Here is a 19,266-nt window from a genome sequence, read left to right as displayed (position 1 = left end):
ATTTGATCATTCAATTTTGCAAGTCAGTTCATTTGATTTCTCTTTGAAAATTTCTTATGATGTATTTCCAATCGTGAAGATGTGAAGTTTTTATTGTGATTCAAAGCGACATGGTTGAAATGTCATGATCTAGTGGTAGCGAGGTGGTGAACCTCAGCGTCTAAAAATAAAATATAGCTTACCAATTAGAGATATTTATGGTTCCGTTTGAATGGATTTTGAGGCAGAATACATGTTATTCGATCCAAAATATTAAAATACCATACAATTTAATTTTCTAACAAAATCAGAATCCAATCGAATTAATTATTTTTCTAAAATACCATACAATTTAATTGTTCTCTAAGTTTAAATCATGGCTGACACAATCTTTAGTCGGACTTTACCTTTATCTCGATCAAATTTTGAATTATTATAGCCACCTTTCCTATGAACTAGAGGGTTTAGACAAAAAAAAAATAAAAGAATACGAAATCCAATGTGTGCTATTGTTAGAAAAATGAATAAAATTAGTTTTTTTTTCTTCTGATTTGTAGTTATATTAAATCAATTGGGAATTATTATTATTTGAATTGGATATCAATAAGATAACAGCCACTAGTGGACAAATAACAATGCAGTCAATTGATCAAGGACAAAGTCCAACACAATTTTGTATTTTAATTGTTTCATGTGTCTGAAGAATTAGTCTTCATAAAATACAACAGATGTAATAATTCATCAAGTGATTCATCATCATATCACCATATCACAAATATGTCTATGTTATCTTCTTGGACATTCTCTGGGAAATAATTTTGGGTCCAAGACGTACAGATTCTAGTTCTTGTAACGATTCTCATAGCATCCAAAGCTATAAATACGATGTTTTTTTTATCACTTTTAGAGGTTCCGACACTCGCAACACCTTTGTTGATCATCTCTATGCTCATCTTGTTGGAAAATGTATTTTCGTTTTCAAAGATGACAAACAACTTCAGAAAGGAGAATCTATTTCACCTCAACTTTTTCAAGCAATTCAACACTCATGAGTTTCAATCGTTGTTTTCTCCAAAGATTATGCTTCCTCAACTTGGTGTTTGGATGAAATGGCTGCTATTGCTCATTGTCGTGCTGAACTGAAGCAAATTGTGTTTCCTGTTTTCTATGATGTTGATCCATCTCATGTGCGGAAGCAGGATGGAGTGTACCGATTTGCTGGACGATTAGCTGGATTAGCTGGTTGGGATGTCAGGAACAAGTAAGTAGTATATAAATGTTGTTTTACATTCTTAACAAGTTTTTCGTGTGCAACAAACCACTTTAAAACTCAAGTTTGTTTGAGCATATTGAATTTTTCTCCTTTTTTTATGGAGAAAATTTCATGTTTATATCAGCAATTGTGAATTAATATATACTGTCTTTAGTTATATATGTGTATTTATGTTCAAATTTCTTCTTGTTTTCTTAGCTGATAAAATAGTGATCTTATTTCTGCCCACTCTTGGACCAGAGTTTGAAGAGATTGACAAACTTGTTCAAGCTGTAATAAAAACATTGGGTCATAAATTCTCAGGGTTTGCTAACGACCTTATAGGAGTGCAAACTCGCGTGGAAGCATTAGAAAGTCTGTTAAGATTAAAGTCAGAGGATGATGGCTTTCGAGTTTTAGGAATATGTGGGATGGGTGGAATAGGAAAGACAACTCTTGCAACTGTCTTGTACGACAGAATCTTGTATCAATTTGACGCTTGCTGTTTCATTGAGAACATTATCAAAGTTTGTGAAAATGGTGGTGCTATCACTGTGCAGAAACAAATTCTTCGTCAAACTATAAAAGAAACATTTTTAGATGCATACAGTCCATCTGAAATATCTGGACTTGTAAGAAATAGGCTACACAACATAATGGTTCTTCTTGTTCTTGACAATGTCGATCAATTTGAGCAACTACAAGAATTGCATATAATCCCCAAATTTCTTGGCGCGGGTAGTAGAATAATCATAACCACTCGAGATGAGCATATTCTAAAACTGTATCGAGTGGATATAGTTTATGAGGCGGAATTGATGAGTGAGAATGACACATGAACTTTTATGCAGAAAAGCCTTCCAAGATGATTATTCTTGGAGTAATCATGCAGAGCTTATTTCTGAGGTACTAAAATATGCTCAACGTCTTCCATTAGCAGTTAGAGTATTGGGTTCTTTCTTGTATACCCAAAATGCCACACAGTGGAGAGCTACATTGGATGGATGGTTGAATAATCCAAATAGTGGAATCATGAAAGTGCTCCTGACTAGTTTTGAGGGACTAGAGGAAAGAGAGAGAGAAATATTTCTTCATGTTGCTTGTTTCTTTAAAGGGGAAAGGGTGGATTATGTGAGACGAATTCTAGACGCTTGTCGATTGAACCCTGATATTGGGATTCCAATCATCACTCAAAAATCACTCATAACCATTAGAAACCAGGAAATTCATATGCATGATACATTGCAAGAGATGGGGAAGCATATTGTCGAGGGACAACATCTCTATGAGCCAGGATTTTGGAGGTTGTGGCTTTCTTGGGATTTTCATCATGTGATGGTAACAGAAAAGGTAGCATATCTTTCCAAACAATTTCTATTATCTTTAGGTTTCAATTAAAATAAATTTACATATAATAATTTTGTATGTCTAACAAAAAACGAATCTACCTAATATTATTTGCTACACAAATTTTTAGGGTAATCTCATTCTGAAGCGACATGTGAATGCTTAAATTGGTGATTCTTAAATGCGAGATCATATCTTGCTCCAAAATGAATCTTCTGCATTAAACTTTATAATGCAGTCGGTTGTAAACCATTACATTAAGAGCAAGAAATAAGATGGATTTAGATCCTATGTAGTCGTCTTTATGGTACAACCAACTTTAAACAATTTTATGGTGCAACAGGATGCAAAGAATCCAAGTCCATCCTACTCAGATCGTTCAATGTTTTAGCATTGAATTTGGTTAATTCAAATGATTAACCTTTCCTTTCATTCCCTTTTATAACATGTTTTTGTTTATTCTAACATTTCAGGATGAAATACAAGTTAATGCTATAGTCCTAGATCATAATGAGGATGGGTTCAAATTCAATAACTTGAGGGCTGAAAATTTATCAAAAATGAGGCACCTTAAATTGCTCATATTAGATCATAAGAATTTTTCAGCAACACCGATTTCCCTCTCAAACTCGCTACGTTATCTTTCGTGGAATGATTGCCCTTTCATTTCTTTGTCTTCAAATTTTCAACCATGCAACCTTGTTGAATTGAATATGCCTAACAGTAGCATTGAACAATTATGGGAAGGAAGTCAGGTACTTTTAATGCTCCTTTCATCATTTTCTGTCCATTCAAATCAACGAAAGAGAGGTTCAGCGAAGTACTAGTAGCATTTACTAGATATAAAAACAATATTATACCCAAAGAAGATTTATATGTTGTTGTTAAGTTATTATGCAAGTAAGTCTACCAAAAGACTTTTATATTATTAAGGTAAATTACACTCCCATCCCCAACCATAAAATTTGAATAGCCCTTTCATTCTGTCTTGTGTTAAAATATACACTATTCTCCCCTTAAAAGTAAAAATGGTTACATAAGAGATGGACAAAGGGTGATCCAAACTAAAAGCATACTAGAGAAAAAGATGTTAGTGACTAATTCTAGTTTATATTATTAATGAAATTCAAGTTTTTATACAGCATACTAACATGTTAGCCACTAATTCTCGCTTCACAGTATCTACCCTCTCTAAAAAAAAGGATGGATTTAAGCAACTCCAAAAATCTCAAGATGACTCCATGCTTTGAAGGGTTGAAAAATCTTGAGTGGTTAGATCTTACCGGATGCATAAACTTGTTGGTTGTGGATGCATCAATTGGACTCCTTACAGAACTTGTGTTTCTGAGTTTGCAAAACTGTAGCAGTCTGGTCAGCCTCTCTTTAGGCAGTGTGTCAAGATTATGTTCTCTGAGAATTCTACGTCTCTCTGGTTGTGCAAAACTCGATGAAACTCCAGATTTCATAGAAGCATTACATCTCGAGTACCTTGATATGGATCAATGTACAAGTTTATCCATGATTCATGAATCTATTGGGACTCTAGCAAAGCTAAGATTCTTAAGTTTGAGAGACTGCATAGAGCTTGTTAGAATACCTGATAACTTCAATAAAATGGATCCATTAATTTCTTTTGACTTAAGCTTTTGCCATATTTTTGAAGTATCTTCTATTATTGGAGATTTGAGGTCTTTAGAAAGATTAAATCTACAAGGAAACAACATTTCCAAACTTCCGTCTTCAATGAAGAGGCTTTATCGTCTAGCATATTTAAACTTATCTCATTGCCATAAGCTTCAATATTTGCCTGATCTCCCAATGCAGAGTGTATTATTAGATTCAGTGGGAAGGTATTTCAAAACAATATCTGGATCTCGTGACCATAGGTCCGGATTATATATTTTTGACTGCCCTATGATTGTTAAAGACGCAACATTCGAAGAATTTGATTTAATGTGGCTACTAAGATTAGTTAAGGTTCGTACTCTACCTTCCCCCTCTACATTGTAGGATATATAGCTTCTACTATCCATTACTATATTTTAACTTAAGCATTCTCATGTGATAAATATATTTTCATAATTTTCCATTACATACTGATTCATCAGGAAGAAGGTAGTTCTTTTTTCTTTTCTTTTTTCTTTCTTTTTTATGGAAGAAAGGAAGAAGGTAGTTTAGGTTAATATAGGTGGGACTCTTAACAAACATCTTCACGCTTAGGATTGAACATCTAGAGTGGTCGGATATGACCCATTATATCTTGAATAGACTCAAATATCGTCTTAGCTCTTTTTTCTTTTTGGATTAACTCATCCTCATAAAGTTGATTAAAAAGTGAGGTATGACTCCCATTATAAACATGTTTTTGTTCATAATTTTTCCAGTTTATCGGCACATTTTGGAGCTAATATATAAGATTAGTTGAGGTGTGCACTTTGAATGCCTTCTCTTTCACACGCTCTCTAGCTTTTATATGTCTACTTGTTTTTCTTTTTATATCAGGAGCCTCGTCATTTCCGATGTGGCTTTGACTTTTTGTCCTGCCGTGGCATTGGGAAAATGTTGATTTTCATGGAAATCCAACTATCCCAGAGTGGTTTGATCATCGATTTAAGTCAGATTCAATAATAAGGATTCAACACTCTAATATGGATGTTGACTGGGTTGGCTTCGTCTTTTGTGTAGCATTTCATTTTGATACTACTTATTGTGCAGAATTGGGTTATCCCCTTCCTTCACTCTGCTTGTCTCGTTTTTATCTGTCTTTCGAAAATGAATACACAGAAGAATGCTTTGATATGCCACTAATTACTTTGGAACTAAACGGGGTTGACGGAAAAAATTATATTTGGATAATCTACATCTCTCGGCAGCACTGCCATTTTGTGAATACAGGAGCGCAGATTGCGTTTAAAACATGCCAAGGTTTTATTATGAAGCAGTGGGGGGTTGCGTGTGCTAACCAAGGAAGACGTAGAGGGCTCAATAGAACGATAAAAAACTCGTCTTCCTTTAGCAGTCATCGATAATGCCGAAGAAAGCAGCAGCAACAACAATAACATTGAGCCTAAAATCCAACTACCTTATAACTGGTTTGTTTCCGATGAAGATGAAGTTGAGAATGATGATGCCATGGGGAAAGAAATTAATCTCTTCAATCTAGGCCTTTAGATTGGCGGAGACCACACACTGAAAAAAGACCTTGTATCTTGATGCCAAGGAGTTAATTCTGAAACTTTGGGATGGGAATAAGCAAAATGGTTTGAGAGAAGAGCAATTTTCCTAGACTAATGAAATATACTAAAAGGAAAATGTTATCTCTCTAGAAAAAAAGCATCAAGAATTTTTCAAGACATAGCTGGCAAGTTTTAATTGCATGATTTATTTGTCCACTTCCTATTTTTCAGCCACACCTCATTGAATTGTGGCAAATAGTGCATTGTGATTGGTTGCTCTTTATTCTTGAAGAAGAATTCTTGATGTTATTTTTCTAGAGATATAGCATTGCTCATATTAAAATATACGGAAAAGTTAACATCTTCTCTCATGTTATAACTACCAAAATAAAAATATAATAAAATATCATATTTTCTTTTTTTGTTTAATAAAATATCATATTTTCTATCGACCAAAAAAAAAATCATATTTCCTTTCTCCGTTTATTTTCGTTGCGTTGATAAATAGGAAAAAAAAAATTCTAGACCTACTTAGTATCACTTTTTATTTATTATTATTTCCAATTATCTAATTTATTAGTCGTGGAGATAATTTAAGCAATAGACTAATTTTTTTTATTTGAATTACATATAAAAAAATGTGACCAACAATCTTTTTGAATATGCATAACAATATCATTCTTTCTTGCTTGTATATTTAATTTCAGAGTGAGTTATATAGTTGAAATTAGTTTATAAGTTCTAGCTCAATTTTTTTTATAGTGTAGTTCTAGCTCAATTGGAGAGATGTTAAATTGTTTGGTTGGACGTTATGATTAATGTTTGAGCCTCGTCCAAGTTATTTATGTGGGATTAATTTGTCATTTCATCTATCTAAAAAATATAAAAAAATTGTTGAAATTAAACTTGACAAATAAAAAATTGAATTTAAATGTTTAGACTTTGTTACTAACGGATTTTTTGGTGGTGGCCGGGGTTTGAACCCCGGACCTTGCATATTTTTTTTTTTATGCATTGTGGGATTATTTAAATGTTTAGACTTTGTTACCAACGGATTAACTAAACTATGAACTTCTTGTGGAATAATAACTTTGATATCTCCTCATTTGATAATTATTAAACATTTCGTGGGTGCTTTCCTGTTCGGCTATGAGAAACTTTGATATCTCCTCGTTTGTTTCATTGATTGACTCTATTTCGTGGCTTCTTCCTGTTTTGGAACGATGAATCTGAGCTTTATATTGGAAACGCAAGTCGTTTCCTTTCTCTTCCTTGAACTGATGCAGTGAAAAGCTGAAGAAAACTATTTCCAACGAGAGAGAGTTTAAAGCAAGACTAAAATTTTCAACTTAGAAGTAATGGGATGCATATTATCTACCTTTCGATCCTCTATCCATGGTAACTTTCTACCTATATAATATATTTTAAACAACATCGTATAATTATCTTTATCTTATTTTAATTATGAAAGTCTGTACCAAATACACTAAAATCAACAATGTTAACAATAAAATTAGAGAATCCATTTCTGTTATTATTCTTTTGTTGGAAAGGGATCTAATAATTCATAATGTAAGTAAAGTACGACAAAAAATTGTTTCATCTAAAATTCAACTTAGATTCTCCTAAAGAAATAGTTTTTTAGTGAAGCTCATTAGCCACTTGAGAGCAATTGTTCGAATGATGTATGTTAACTAGCCTTTTTTTTAATATATTTGTCACCTAAAATATGTTTTTCAGTTAATAAGTTATGTGTCATACTCTTGACAAAAAAAAAATGTTGTGTCATACTACCTCTGAAAAAAAACAATTATGTATCATACTAGAGTATATTTAAATTTACGCTATATCAATTTTATTTTTAAAATCATGTAAATATTTTTAATATTTTTTTTATCTTAGTAAATATATAGACTCAAAAAAATCTTAGTAAATATATTGTTGTGAATCTGGAACTCAATCACCGCAATAAACTTACATGTGTGGAGCAAAATGAAGTAGTAACCAATTTCAATGTAGTCTTAAGAAATAACAACAATAACAAACATAAATATAATCTAGTAACTAAGTGTAAAGCACAAACACAAGCAATAGATAAAAGAGAGAAGAGAAACAAACACAACAAAATTTGTTCACCCAGTTCGGCCCAATAATGACTTATGTCTGTAGGAGAGAGATCTCTTCATTTCACTATCAATGAGTTTCATTACAATGAGATACAAAAGGTTACAAGAAATTAGTTTCAACAAGCTCTCAAAGAACAAATCTAATTTCTACCATTTTTCGAATCTCTTCTTGAGACCAAGGGAATCAATGATTTTCAATCACTCAAAGTGTTTATAATTGTTTTCCAACCCAAGAATCTCACCCAAAGACACCCAACTCTTAGCCTCTAAGTTTCCTAAAAGTTTCATCCTTTGGTTTCATGAGATTCTCCACCAAATGGAACAAATGATGCTTATATAGTGCTTAGATCCCAAGAAAATTGGGCCATGATTTTCTTGGATTGCGCCACAATTCACTATTTCTTACATAGTACAAAGCTGCCATCAGTCAAATCGCTCATCAAACGCTCCAAGTCGCGCTACAATTATCTAAAACTTTCAACATCAATTTTGACTCACTTTTCAACAATTCTCCACATTGACTTTAAATTTGTGATGTCATATTGAAGCAATGTAGTTCCACAAGCTTTCACATTTATCTGTTAAACCCTAAGAATGCCTTCCACCCTCATGATGATTCTTAAACCCAACTAAACTAGGACTTTTAGGGAGTTCCACAAGATTCACCATAACCTCTTCAACCACTGAACGTCTTTTGTCTTCTTGAAGATCTACATGCATCAAGTTACTTGGTATTTTAGGTATTCCCATAAGTTATGGCATACATTAATCTTCAATCCCCATAATATCTTGCGTCCTCTTGAAGAATTTTGTTGCTCACTAGCGGTGTCGTCAACTTATCTCGTCTTAGTCCCACTAGCGGAAGACTATACGCCTCAAGGTGAGCTTTCTATACCTCAACTTCCAAATGCATACATTCACTATGTATTTCACCTTGTCAACTCCACCTCAAAGGCTGACCTTAAGTATTTTTACATCCGCCTCTTCAGAATGACCTTCGGTAATCTTCGCACCACCTATTAAAGTTAATGTTGATTGCTAAACGAATACCCTTTCTACATGCAAGTCAATTTGCAAGTATCATCATTTTCAAGGTGAGAAACATACATGAAGATATCATTATCCCCTAACTCAAAACAATCTCTCTTGAAGTGACATGTGTAACACCCCGTTTTCCCAACGTAAAAATTTCATAAATAAATCAGAGTTTTTCAACTTTAAACGGAATGCTACACTTCTTAAAAATTCATAAACTGAATAAATAACAATTTATTCTTCAAAATCATTTAACATAAGTAATTCAAAACTTCGCAGCGGAAATTAGTTCAACAATAAAAATAATCTTTGGCACACAGGCCTCAACATAAAAATCTCATAAGTCTTGTTCAACATTTATTCATAAAAATCCATAAGTAATACGTAAGGAATAGAAATAGAAGACATAATCTCATCCCGTTACGTATCAGAGCACCTAAGACACACTTGTGAGGAGTCCACTCACGACCACAACTAATCCTGGTTACCTGCAAGTTACCCATACGAAGAGCAACATTTCCAAGCAGAGGGGTGAGATTTCTCAAACAATAATATTAAGCATATAAATCATATAAAGTACATTCAACAACTTAAACATCTTATAATTCATTAATCATATCTAACAACTTAAACTTCCTTAACTAGTGTCACTATTCTTCCTATATTAGTCATATACTTCGTATCATATCATCATATAAATATCATCACATATCTACAAATATTGGTCATAAGCATTATCATATATCCTTTTAATCATAGTATCATACATCATCTTAATCATAGACATAAACATCACCATATAACATCAAGTACTAATCATAACCATAGTCATCAAATCATAATCATCAACTCATAAACAAACATCATCATCAAAACAATCATGAACATCAACAACAATAATCATTTAGCATCTTATAATCATCATAACAACTTCTTAATCAAACTCATAATCGACTTCATAATCATAGTCATAAACAACTTCATGATTGACTCGACTCTTGACTTGACAATGCGACTCAACTCGACTATGCAACTCTTATCATCTTAAATCATCTTGAATCATCATGAAATAGCAAATGCATGTGGTACCAATCTAGGGCATAAGCCCTCGTCGCTTGTGAGCATAAATATACTCCTAGAGCATAAGCCCTCGTCACTATTGAGCATAAATATACTCCTAGGGCATAAGCCCTCGTCACTATTTGAGCAAAAGCTCCTAGGGCATGAGCCCTCGTCTCTGGTTGAGCATAAGCTCCATCGTCGTGGTTGAGCAAAAGCTCCAGGGCATGAACCCTCATCTTTAAATGAGTATGCATGGACTCAACATCTTACGTCTTAGAAACTTCATGAACATCTATGACATCTTAACAACTTGACGACTTCATAACGACTCGACGACTTAACAACTTCATATCATCTTAACGTCTTAACATCTTAACATCTTAGCATCATGACAACATATGGATCACATAAATAATTCATGTCATATCATAATATAACAATATCAAATGATAATAAACAACATCTTAAAACATCATATTCATCAATCATAAACAACATCATATAACATCATATTTAAACATCAACAATAATTCACTATGTATCTTTGTAAAAACATAATAAATTATCCACAACATATTTTCATGTCAAACCAAAGCTACTTGAAAGGTATCACAAATAACAACAACTTTCATGTTTACAACAAAGGTCAATTCAAAACAGAAACATATGAACAAAACGCAAAAACATGAAACAGAGAATGTTGTCACCGTACAATTTTGCTAAGACCTCCATGTAGTATTTTCATCATAACTCAAAGACCAAACATCATTTTCACGTCAAACCAAAGCCACTAGAAATCTAACAAAATTATCTAAAACTTTCATGTTTACGCCTAAGACCAATTCTGTACCGATCAATACCAGTTTTCATATTAAATTCGGAAAAGTTGTGCTGAAAGTCCATAAAAATTCACTGTGATCTACGTGCAGTAATTTACCCATAACTCAAGTTCTATAAATCGTTTTGACGTGAAACCAACGGCATTAGAAAGCTAACATCCATACCTACAACTTAAGTGTTTACACCTAAGAGCAATTCCGCACCGATCAATACCAGTTTTAATATCAAAATTCGAGCAGAATGCAGATTTTCTTCAAGTTTCACCTAATCTCATGGTGCTAACCTCAAAACTACTTCCAATAATCATCTTATGGATTATCTAAGGTCTGTACATAATTTTTACATCAATTCAACAAGTTTTCATCATCTAATCATCAAATCTCTCTCAAAACCCTAATTCTCAAATTCTCACAAACTCTCCCCAACTTGTTAGATGTAATCTAATGATTTAACAACTTAATATTAATGCAAGATAGTCTCACCCTCACCTTAGATTAATTCCTGAATCAGCAGCAGCGTTCTTCTTTCATAAGGTATTCTCCTCTTCTCTTGACTTATCTCTTCTCTTCTCTTCTTTCTTGTTCTCCTCTTTTCCAAAAAGCGGTTTCCGGTAAACTCTTTCCAACCTAAGCTTCTCTATTTATAATACTAAAATATTCTTCCCAAATCTATTTAGACCCAACAACTTATTCTTCTTTCTATTCTAACCCTCAAATCCACTCACACTAATAATCATCATATTCTAATAAATAATATTTCTCTACTAAATATAGTCTTCCACTAAATATATAATAATACACCATATAACAAATAATAGCATATTTCATCAAAATATATATGTATATAATATTTTAACACCAAATAACAAATATACCTCTTCATTGAATAATAAATATATTTCTACACCAGATAACATATATATTTCCACACAAAATAACAAATATATTTCTACACTAAATAACATATATATTTCCACACAAAATAACAAATATATTTCTACACCAAATAATATATATATATATTTCTACACAAAATAACAAATATATCTCTTCATCAAATAACAAATATATTTCTACACAAAATAACCCCACAACTTAATATTTATTTTATTTTCTAATCTTGTTTTATTAAACAATAAAATAAGTCACAACGTCTCATAAATTTCTCTAAAATCATATAAATCACATAAATCTTATAAATCACACTAATCATATAAATATATTCTAAAACTCATTTAAAATAATTAAATAAAAAGGAGGGCGTTACAACATGTCCCATGACACTTGAAGCACCTAAACTTTGACGTGCCACCACCCTTTGAGGTTCATCGTTTTCCTCTGCCTTTACCTTTTGAGACACTTAATCTTTCACCACTATCATCAGCACTCAAGTCTTTGGACTTTGTTAACTCCTTTGACTGGGTCGTGTCACGATTCACCATTTCGTACATAGTACAAAACTGTCATCAGTCAAATCTTGCCACAATTTCTCCAATATCATACCACACACATGCTCCTAGCATCACCAACTCGTGACACCATTGCTCTAAATTGCGCAACGATTTTGCATAACTTCCAACATCAGTTTTGAGTCACTTTTCAACGTATATTATATTTTTATCTTTGTTACCTTGTTTTAATCTTCGTAAACTTAGATAATATCGAAATTGTCCCAATTACATGTGTATAATATTTATTTTAGCCGATAAATAGCTAATATTTAAGGAACTGAAATCAAATATTACACATTATAAAAATCAACCTATTTGTTAGCCCTTATATTGCCCATTTTCTTTATAATAAGATTAATTAGATGCATTTTTTATATAAGGCACAATGTCTAAGCAACCTAGTCCTTCCAAAGATTCTGTTAGAATCCAAAGCTATAAATACGATGTGTTCATCAGTTTCAGAGGTCCTGACACTCGCAATTCATTTGTTGACCATCTCCACTCTCATCTAGCTAGAAAAGGTATTTTTTCCTTCAAGGATGACAAACAACTTCCGAAAGGTGAATCTATTTCATCTGAACTTTTGCAAGCAATTCAACGTTCAAAGGTTTCTATTATTATCTTCTCAAAAGATTATGCTTCATCAACATGGTGTTTGGATGAAATGGCTGCTATTTATGACTGTAGAAAAAATTTGAAACAAATTGTATTACCTGTTTTTTATGATGTCGATCCATCTCATGTCCGAAAACAAAATGGAGTGTATGAGAATGCATTTGTTTTACATATTAAGAAATTTGGAAAAACCTCAGACAAGGTTGCTCGATGGAGGAGAGCTATGACACATTTGGCTGGAAGAGCTGGTTGGGATGTTAGGAGTCGGTAAGTATAAATATTATATCTTCTCTGTATATAGTTTTATATTCTTATCAACTATTTGTGCTTTCTTGAGTGTACATTACAAAAAATACATTTTACAAATCAAACTTATTTTTTCTTCATCTTTTGGTAGAAGCAAGTTGCACATTTTGTTAACTATAAAAAAATAAAATTGCACATTTGTCGGCGTCATTGAGATACAAGTATGGTTGATGTGTTTATTAAAAATGCATAAGATTTTTCTATAAAAAAAAAAATGCATTAGATTTTAACCTTAACACTTCACAATAACATATTACATGATTTCATATTAACTTAAATTTTATACATAAGTATGACAACAACGATTTAACTTAGTCCCTAGTAGTTGTATATTTTTATTTGTTGTTTCCTTGTTTCCTAAGGTGATAATATTGTGATATTAATTTTTCCTTTTGTTCAGGCCAGAGTCTAAACTAATTGAAAAATTGGTTGAGGAAGTAATAGAAAAATTGGGTTACACATACTCAAGATCCTCTGATGACCTTATTGGAATACAGCCTCACATAGAAGACTTAGACCGCCTTTTAAGACAAACGACAAAGGATGATGGTTGTCGAGTTTTAGGAATATGGGGTATGGATGGAATAGGAAAGACAACTCTTGCCACCGTTTTGTATGACAAAATCTCATATCAATTTGGTGCTTGTTGTTTTATTGAGAATGTTAGCAAAATTTATGAAGATGGTGGTGCTGTTGCTGTGCAGAAACAAATTCTTTGTCGAACAATCAAAGAAAAAAATATAGACACATATAGTCCTCCTAACATATCCAAAATCATGAGAAACAGGCTAAGCAAAATAAAACTCCTTATAGTTCTTGACAATGTAGAGCAACTTGAGCAAGTCGAAGAATTGGACATAAAACCCAAATTTCTTCACTCAGGGAGTAGAATAATCATAATCAGTAGAGATAAGCATATTCTTGAAACATATGGAGCCGATGAAGTTTTTGAGGCTAAACTAATGAACGATGAAGACGCTATGAAACTTTTGTGCAGAAAAGCCTTCAACAGTGATTTTGGTAGCATTGAGTTTGCAGAACTTATTCCTAAGGTGTTAATATATGCTCAATGTCTTCCGTTGGCGGTGAAAGTACTAGGTTCTTTCTTGATTTCCAGAAATGCTAATCAGTGGATCTCTATCTTGGATAAATTTGACAAGAATCCACCAAACAAAATAATGAAAGTGATCCATGAAAGTTATGAAGGATTAGAGCAAGATGAGAAAGAAGTATTTTTGCATGTCGCTTGTTTCTTTAATGGAGAGAGGAAGGATTATGTAAGCCAAATTCTACATGCTTGTGGGATGAATCCTGTTATTAATATTCCACTTCTTGCTGAAAAGTCACTTATAACTATTAGAAATGAGGAAATCCATATGCATGAAATGGTGCACAAGTTGGGGAAGCACATTGTTCGGGAGCAACATCCTGATAAGTCAAGTTTATGGAGTAGAATTTGGCTTTACCGTGATTTCCATCATGCCATGATTACAAATTCGGTAATATATATCCTTCTAAACAGATTCTATGTTTTTCTTCATTTCCATTACTTACTTTTTTAAAACCAATTTTTGAGGTAAAGAACAAAAAAGTTACCTGGTGTAATACAAGTGATAGATCATTGGGTCTTTCTTAAGGTCCAAGATTCAACCCCTGACATGTGCTTCTAGAAAAACGTAGTCGAAGTCCGACCTATTTTGTGATTCCCTATATGAATCCTTCTTACCCCCTATTGCCTTTCCCACCAAAAAGCGAATCTAATATCAAACCTTGAGAGTCTGTTTGATGATCAGGATAACATATCATGTCTCATTAATTTGTGTTTGATGATACATACCATATCATAGTCTTTTGTATCTTGTTCTCGTTTTTGTTTTTTTTTTTTTTAGGGTTTTGGCCTAGTCTCCCCTCTTCTTGTATATATATTTTTGTCTTTTTTTAATAAAATTTAGAGTTTCGCGGCATAGGATGGAGGTTTCCCAGGTTGCCAACCTAGTTGGCATGTCAGTGTTTCCTCCTGATGACTGTCCTTACTCCTTGCTTATCAAAAAAAAAAACAATAAGATTAGTTAATCCTGGATCTTATCTTATCATGTCTCACTAGTTAAAATATTTATCCTGAATATAAAATGTGCTAGAAACCAATAGGATATGATAAGAAAATAACCTAAAAATTTACTCGTATAAAATATAGTAAAATTAAAAAATGACTCCAACAAAATATAATTGAAAAATAATTTGATATCAAATTAAAAATATTAATAATTAATTTTTAAAAATATGTACTATGTCGTATACCCCTGGGTTTTTTTTTTTATTAGAGACAAATTAGTCAACAAAATTTATTTTTGAAAGAAAATTAGTCAACAAAAATTGAAAAATATATATGGACTAAATATATCAACTCTTGTTGACTCATTTGTTTTTAATAAATGAACCTGGTCTAGATGGACTATGCTATTTTTATTAAAGTTTAATAAACTATTATAAAGTTTATTTTTTCTAAAAATATTAATATTAAAGGTCTATATTCGGACCAATTTTAAAAGGTTTATATTAGACACACCCCTAGTTTATTTAATTCATTTAGTTTGTCCTCGTGAGCTTAGCTCAGTTGGTATGGACAATGCATAAATTATGCAAGGTTGGGGGTTCAAACCCCGGTCACCACAAAAAATAAAAAATTCATTTAGTTTCTTTTATATTTGATATTTTGATATTATATTTGATATTTGGGTTAAATTCATTTACTTTTTTTTTTTTTACAAATCATGTACTTTGTTATTCCATTTTATAATATGCTTATTCGTCAATTTTTAGGAATTAGCAATAAAAGCCAAAGCTATAATTCTAAATCCAAAGGAAGATGTCAACAAATTCAATCAGTTGAGGGCTGAAAATCTATCAAAAATGGAAAACTTGGAAGTGCTCATATTAAATCATACAAACTTTTCAGGAAGACCAATATCTCTTTCTGATTCCCTATGCTATCTTTTCTGGAATGGTTACCCTTTCATGTCTTTGCCATCAAATTTTCAACCACATCGCCTTGTAGAATTGAATATGCCTGATAGTAGCATTGAACTATGGATAGGCACCCAGGTATTGTTCTTATTTCGAGATAAATGGTTGAAAATCTTTTTTTGATAATCCTAAACTATGTCATTAACTCATTTTAGTCTTCCGCGATTAGAAAAGCGGAAAGACAGAAACGGTTGTGTCCGTCTTTTCATATTCTTTTGCTAAAATGACAATGAAACGCAATTATAAAAACAACATTGATATTGGTACATTTCATGTTCCATAAACTCATTTAACATCTCTTTTTTTTTTTCTTTATCTTTTTTCTCTTATCCCATCACCAACTTATCACATTCATCACATCATTTTCTCTTATATAATTCTCTATCAAAAATGTTTTTTCTTAGTCGAAGTTATCTTTGTTAGTCGGTTTAACCCATAAAATTACAAACAAAAGACACACATAAAGACATCTTATCAATTTCCATACACTCTAGAACACACATTTACCGACGAAAATGACAATTTACTCAACGAAATTCACTATTGTTGCAATTTACTATTGTTGCAATTTAGAAACCTGAATCAACGAAATTCAAGTTTTAATACAAAAATACTAAAATATTTGTGGCTCATTCTTGCTTAACAGAATCTCCCCAATTTGAAAAGGATGGATCTTAGCAACTCTAAAAAACTGAAGATGACTCCATGTTTTGATGGAATCCTAAACCTTGAGCGGCTAGATCTTACAGGATGCATAAACTTATCGCATGTGGATCCATCAATTGGACTTCTTGCAAAACTTGTATTCTTGAGTTTGCAGAATTGTACTAGTATAGTTAGCCTTGATTTTGGAAATGCAGCATCATTATGGTCTCTAAAAGTTCTGCGTCTATCTGATTGCAAAAAACTTGAAAAAACTCCAGATTTTAGTGGATTATCAATGCTCCAATATCTTGATATGGATCGATGTGCAAGTTTGTCCATAATTCATGAATCTGTTGGGACTCTTGTAGATCTGAAATTTTTAAGTTTGAGAGACTGCACAAATCTTATGACTCTAGATCTTCGCGGCAGTTCTGAATTTACTAAGCTGCCATTGCAATCTCTGATTTACTTAGACTTGAGCTTTTGCAGTATTTCAATAATGCCTGATGCTATTGGAGAATTAAGTTGTTTAGAAAGACTAAATCTTCAAGGAAATAACTTTACTTCGCTTCCTCCCACTTTCATTTGGCTTCACAATCTATCATATTTAAACTTGTCTCATTGTCCTAGTCTTCAATATTTGCCTAACCTCCTAATAAGAAAAGGTCCATCATATTCAGTTGGAAGGTATTTTAAAACAGCATCTGAATCCCGTAATCATAGGTCAGGATTATATATTTTTGACTCTCCCAATTGCATGGAGTTTGCCTTCTCGTTGGACGACCAACCTTTCTATCGGCTCTTCACTACATGGATACTAAGACTAGTAAAGGTGCGTAATACTCTATTCTATTCCATTGTACGTGTGTGTTTTTTTGGCTGTTATACCATGAAACATGTTGTATTGGCAAATGCTTAAACATTTTCCTAATATCCAATATATGCTTCAATCAATAAACAGATTAAGTAAAAATCTTAAATATATTGAAATTCAGAGTGAAATAATAAAGTAGAAGACCAAAATATAGTCCACTGAGTAAGTCCACTTTGAAAACGTCAAATATGCTCAATACCGAGGTCCAAATGCGCTTTGGTGCTCCCCTCGACAAAAAAGATGATGCAGCACGGAAAATTATTTCTGACGTCATCCTAGAAAACTAAGAACCTACAAAGAAGGATTCTAGAAGCACTGACGTGCTTCACCATTTCGGTCATCATGGAGCATATTCAAATTAGATAAGCATCACCATCTATCTCGAATTTAGTAATGATAACTAAGTGGTCACTACAACGAACATAACAACCAAATGGAGCGTAGTTAGATGAAGCCTTGCTATAAATAAGGGGTTCATCCCCAGCTATGATCATCACTCATATTCCACTCATAATCCCATAAAGTCAATACCGCAAGCATCAAAAACCTTAACTTGAAGAATATCTTGCAATGACATTTCTCGTTTCCTTGATATATTTCCAAATCTTTGACATCTATCATCACAACTCTCTAGCTCTAATATGCCTCTTTGTATTATTTTTTTTCTTTTACCAGGAACCTCTTCACTTTCGGTGTGGCTTTGACATTGTTCTTCCTTGGCATGGAGAAACCCATGATTCTAATGCAAATTGCACCGTTCTAAAGTTTTTCCATCACCGGTTTAAAGGGGGTTCAAGAGTAAGGATAAATAACACTGCTGTTATGGATGTCGACTGGCGCGGCTTTCTCTTTTATGTAACATTTGAGTTAAATAATCATAATCATCAATCGCTCTCCTCGCCACTGCTACATAATCCTTTTTATCTTTCTTTTGAGGGTGAATACACGGAAGAATGCTTTGATATGTCACTAGATTTGGAACGGACTACAATTGATGGTAAAAATTATCTATGGACAATCTATATCTCTCGGGAACACTGTCATTTTGTAGAAACTGGAGCACAAATCACATTTAAAGCTCGAAAAGGTTTGATTATCAAGGAATGGGGGTTGCGAGTGGTAACCAAAAAAAGCATAGATGACTTCAAATGGACTATACAAGAACACAGGGTTCTGAGAAAAGATCGTCTTTTACTCAACATTGATAATGCAGATGAAAGCAACACAAATAATGAGCCTAAAATCCAACTTCCTTACAATTGGTTTGTTTCTGATGAAGAGAAAGCAGAGACGGATGAAGCCAAAGGGAAAGAAAATGTTCTCTTTAATATTGGCCTTTTAACTGAAAGACCACAATGAAAATAACAATATATTAATCGAAAATTATTGCCCATTGTTACAATAGGTTTTTGTTTTGTTTTGTTTTGTTTTGGTTTTTTTTTTTTTGCTTTCAGTGAATGTTACAATTGGTTAGTGTCTAAAGAAGATGAAGCCGAGAAGGATGGAGCCAAGTGGAAAGAAACCGATCTCTTTAA

At 32.7% G+C, this 19,266-nt stretch overlaps 1 protein-coding gene and 1 pseudogene across 2 annotated transcripts; both read left to right on the top strand.

Moving 5' to 3' along the window:
- The first annotated feature begins 755 nt into the window (after positions 1–755).
- Positions 756–7,285, top strand: LOC146908050 (disease resistance protein Roq1-like; annotated as a pseudogene). Its single transcript, XR_015020192.1, has 5 exons — positions 756–1,247; positions 1,495–2,581; positions 3,052–3,333; positions 3,758–4,555; positions 5,081–7,285. The product of XR_015020192.1 is annotated as a disease resistance protein Roq1-like (transcript).
- Positions 7,286–12,647: 5,362 nt separating this feature from the next.
- LOC146908049 (disease resistance protein Roq1-like) lies at positions 12,648–19,205 on the top strand. The gene is made up of 5 exons (XM_085726767.1): positions 12,648–13,149; positions 13,589–14,687; positions 16,009–16,290; positions 16,859–17,689; positions 18,407–19,205. Exons 1-5 carry the CDS (start codon positions 12,653–12,655, stop codon positions 19,088–19,090), a joined length of 3,393 nt encoding a protein of 1,130 aa, XP_085582893.1. The 5' UTR covers positions 12,648–12,652; the 3' UTR covers positions 19,091–19,205.
- Positions 19,206–19,266: the final 61 nt, after the last annotated feature.

Source organism: Medicago sativa, chromosome 7, assembly GCF_051527215.1.
Source record: "Medicago sativa cultivar Bolivia chromosome 7, Bolivia_mono, whole genome shotgun sequence".
Lineage (NCBI taxonomy): Eukaryota > Viridiplantae > Streptophyta > Magnoliopsida > Fabales > Fabaceae > Medicago > Medicago sativa.
Note: the sequence above shows the minus strand (reverse complement) of the source record. Positions and strands in the feature narration are given on the sequence as shown.

Bases quoted from the DNA above. Each gene is read 5' to 3' on its own strand.
- LOC146908049 (XM_085726767.1), top strand. From the start codon at position 12,653: ATGTCTAAGCAACCTAGTCCTTCCAAAGATTCTGTTAGAATCCAAAGC. The intron at 13,150-13,588 runs GTAAGTATAAAT...CCTTTTGTTCAG, and splicing joins GGTTGGGATGTTAGGAGTCG to GCCAGAGTCTAAACTAATTG. The intron at 17,690-18,406 runs GTGCGTAATACT...TTCTTTTACCAG, and splicing joins GGATACTAAGACTAGTAAAG to GAACCTCTTCACTTTCGGTG.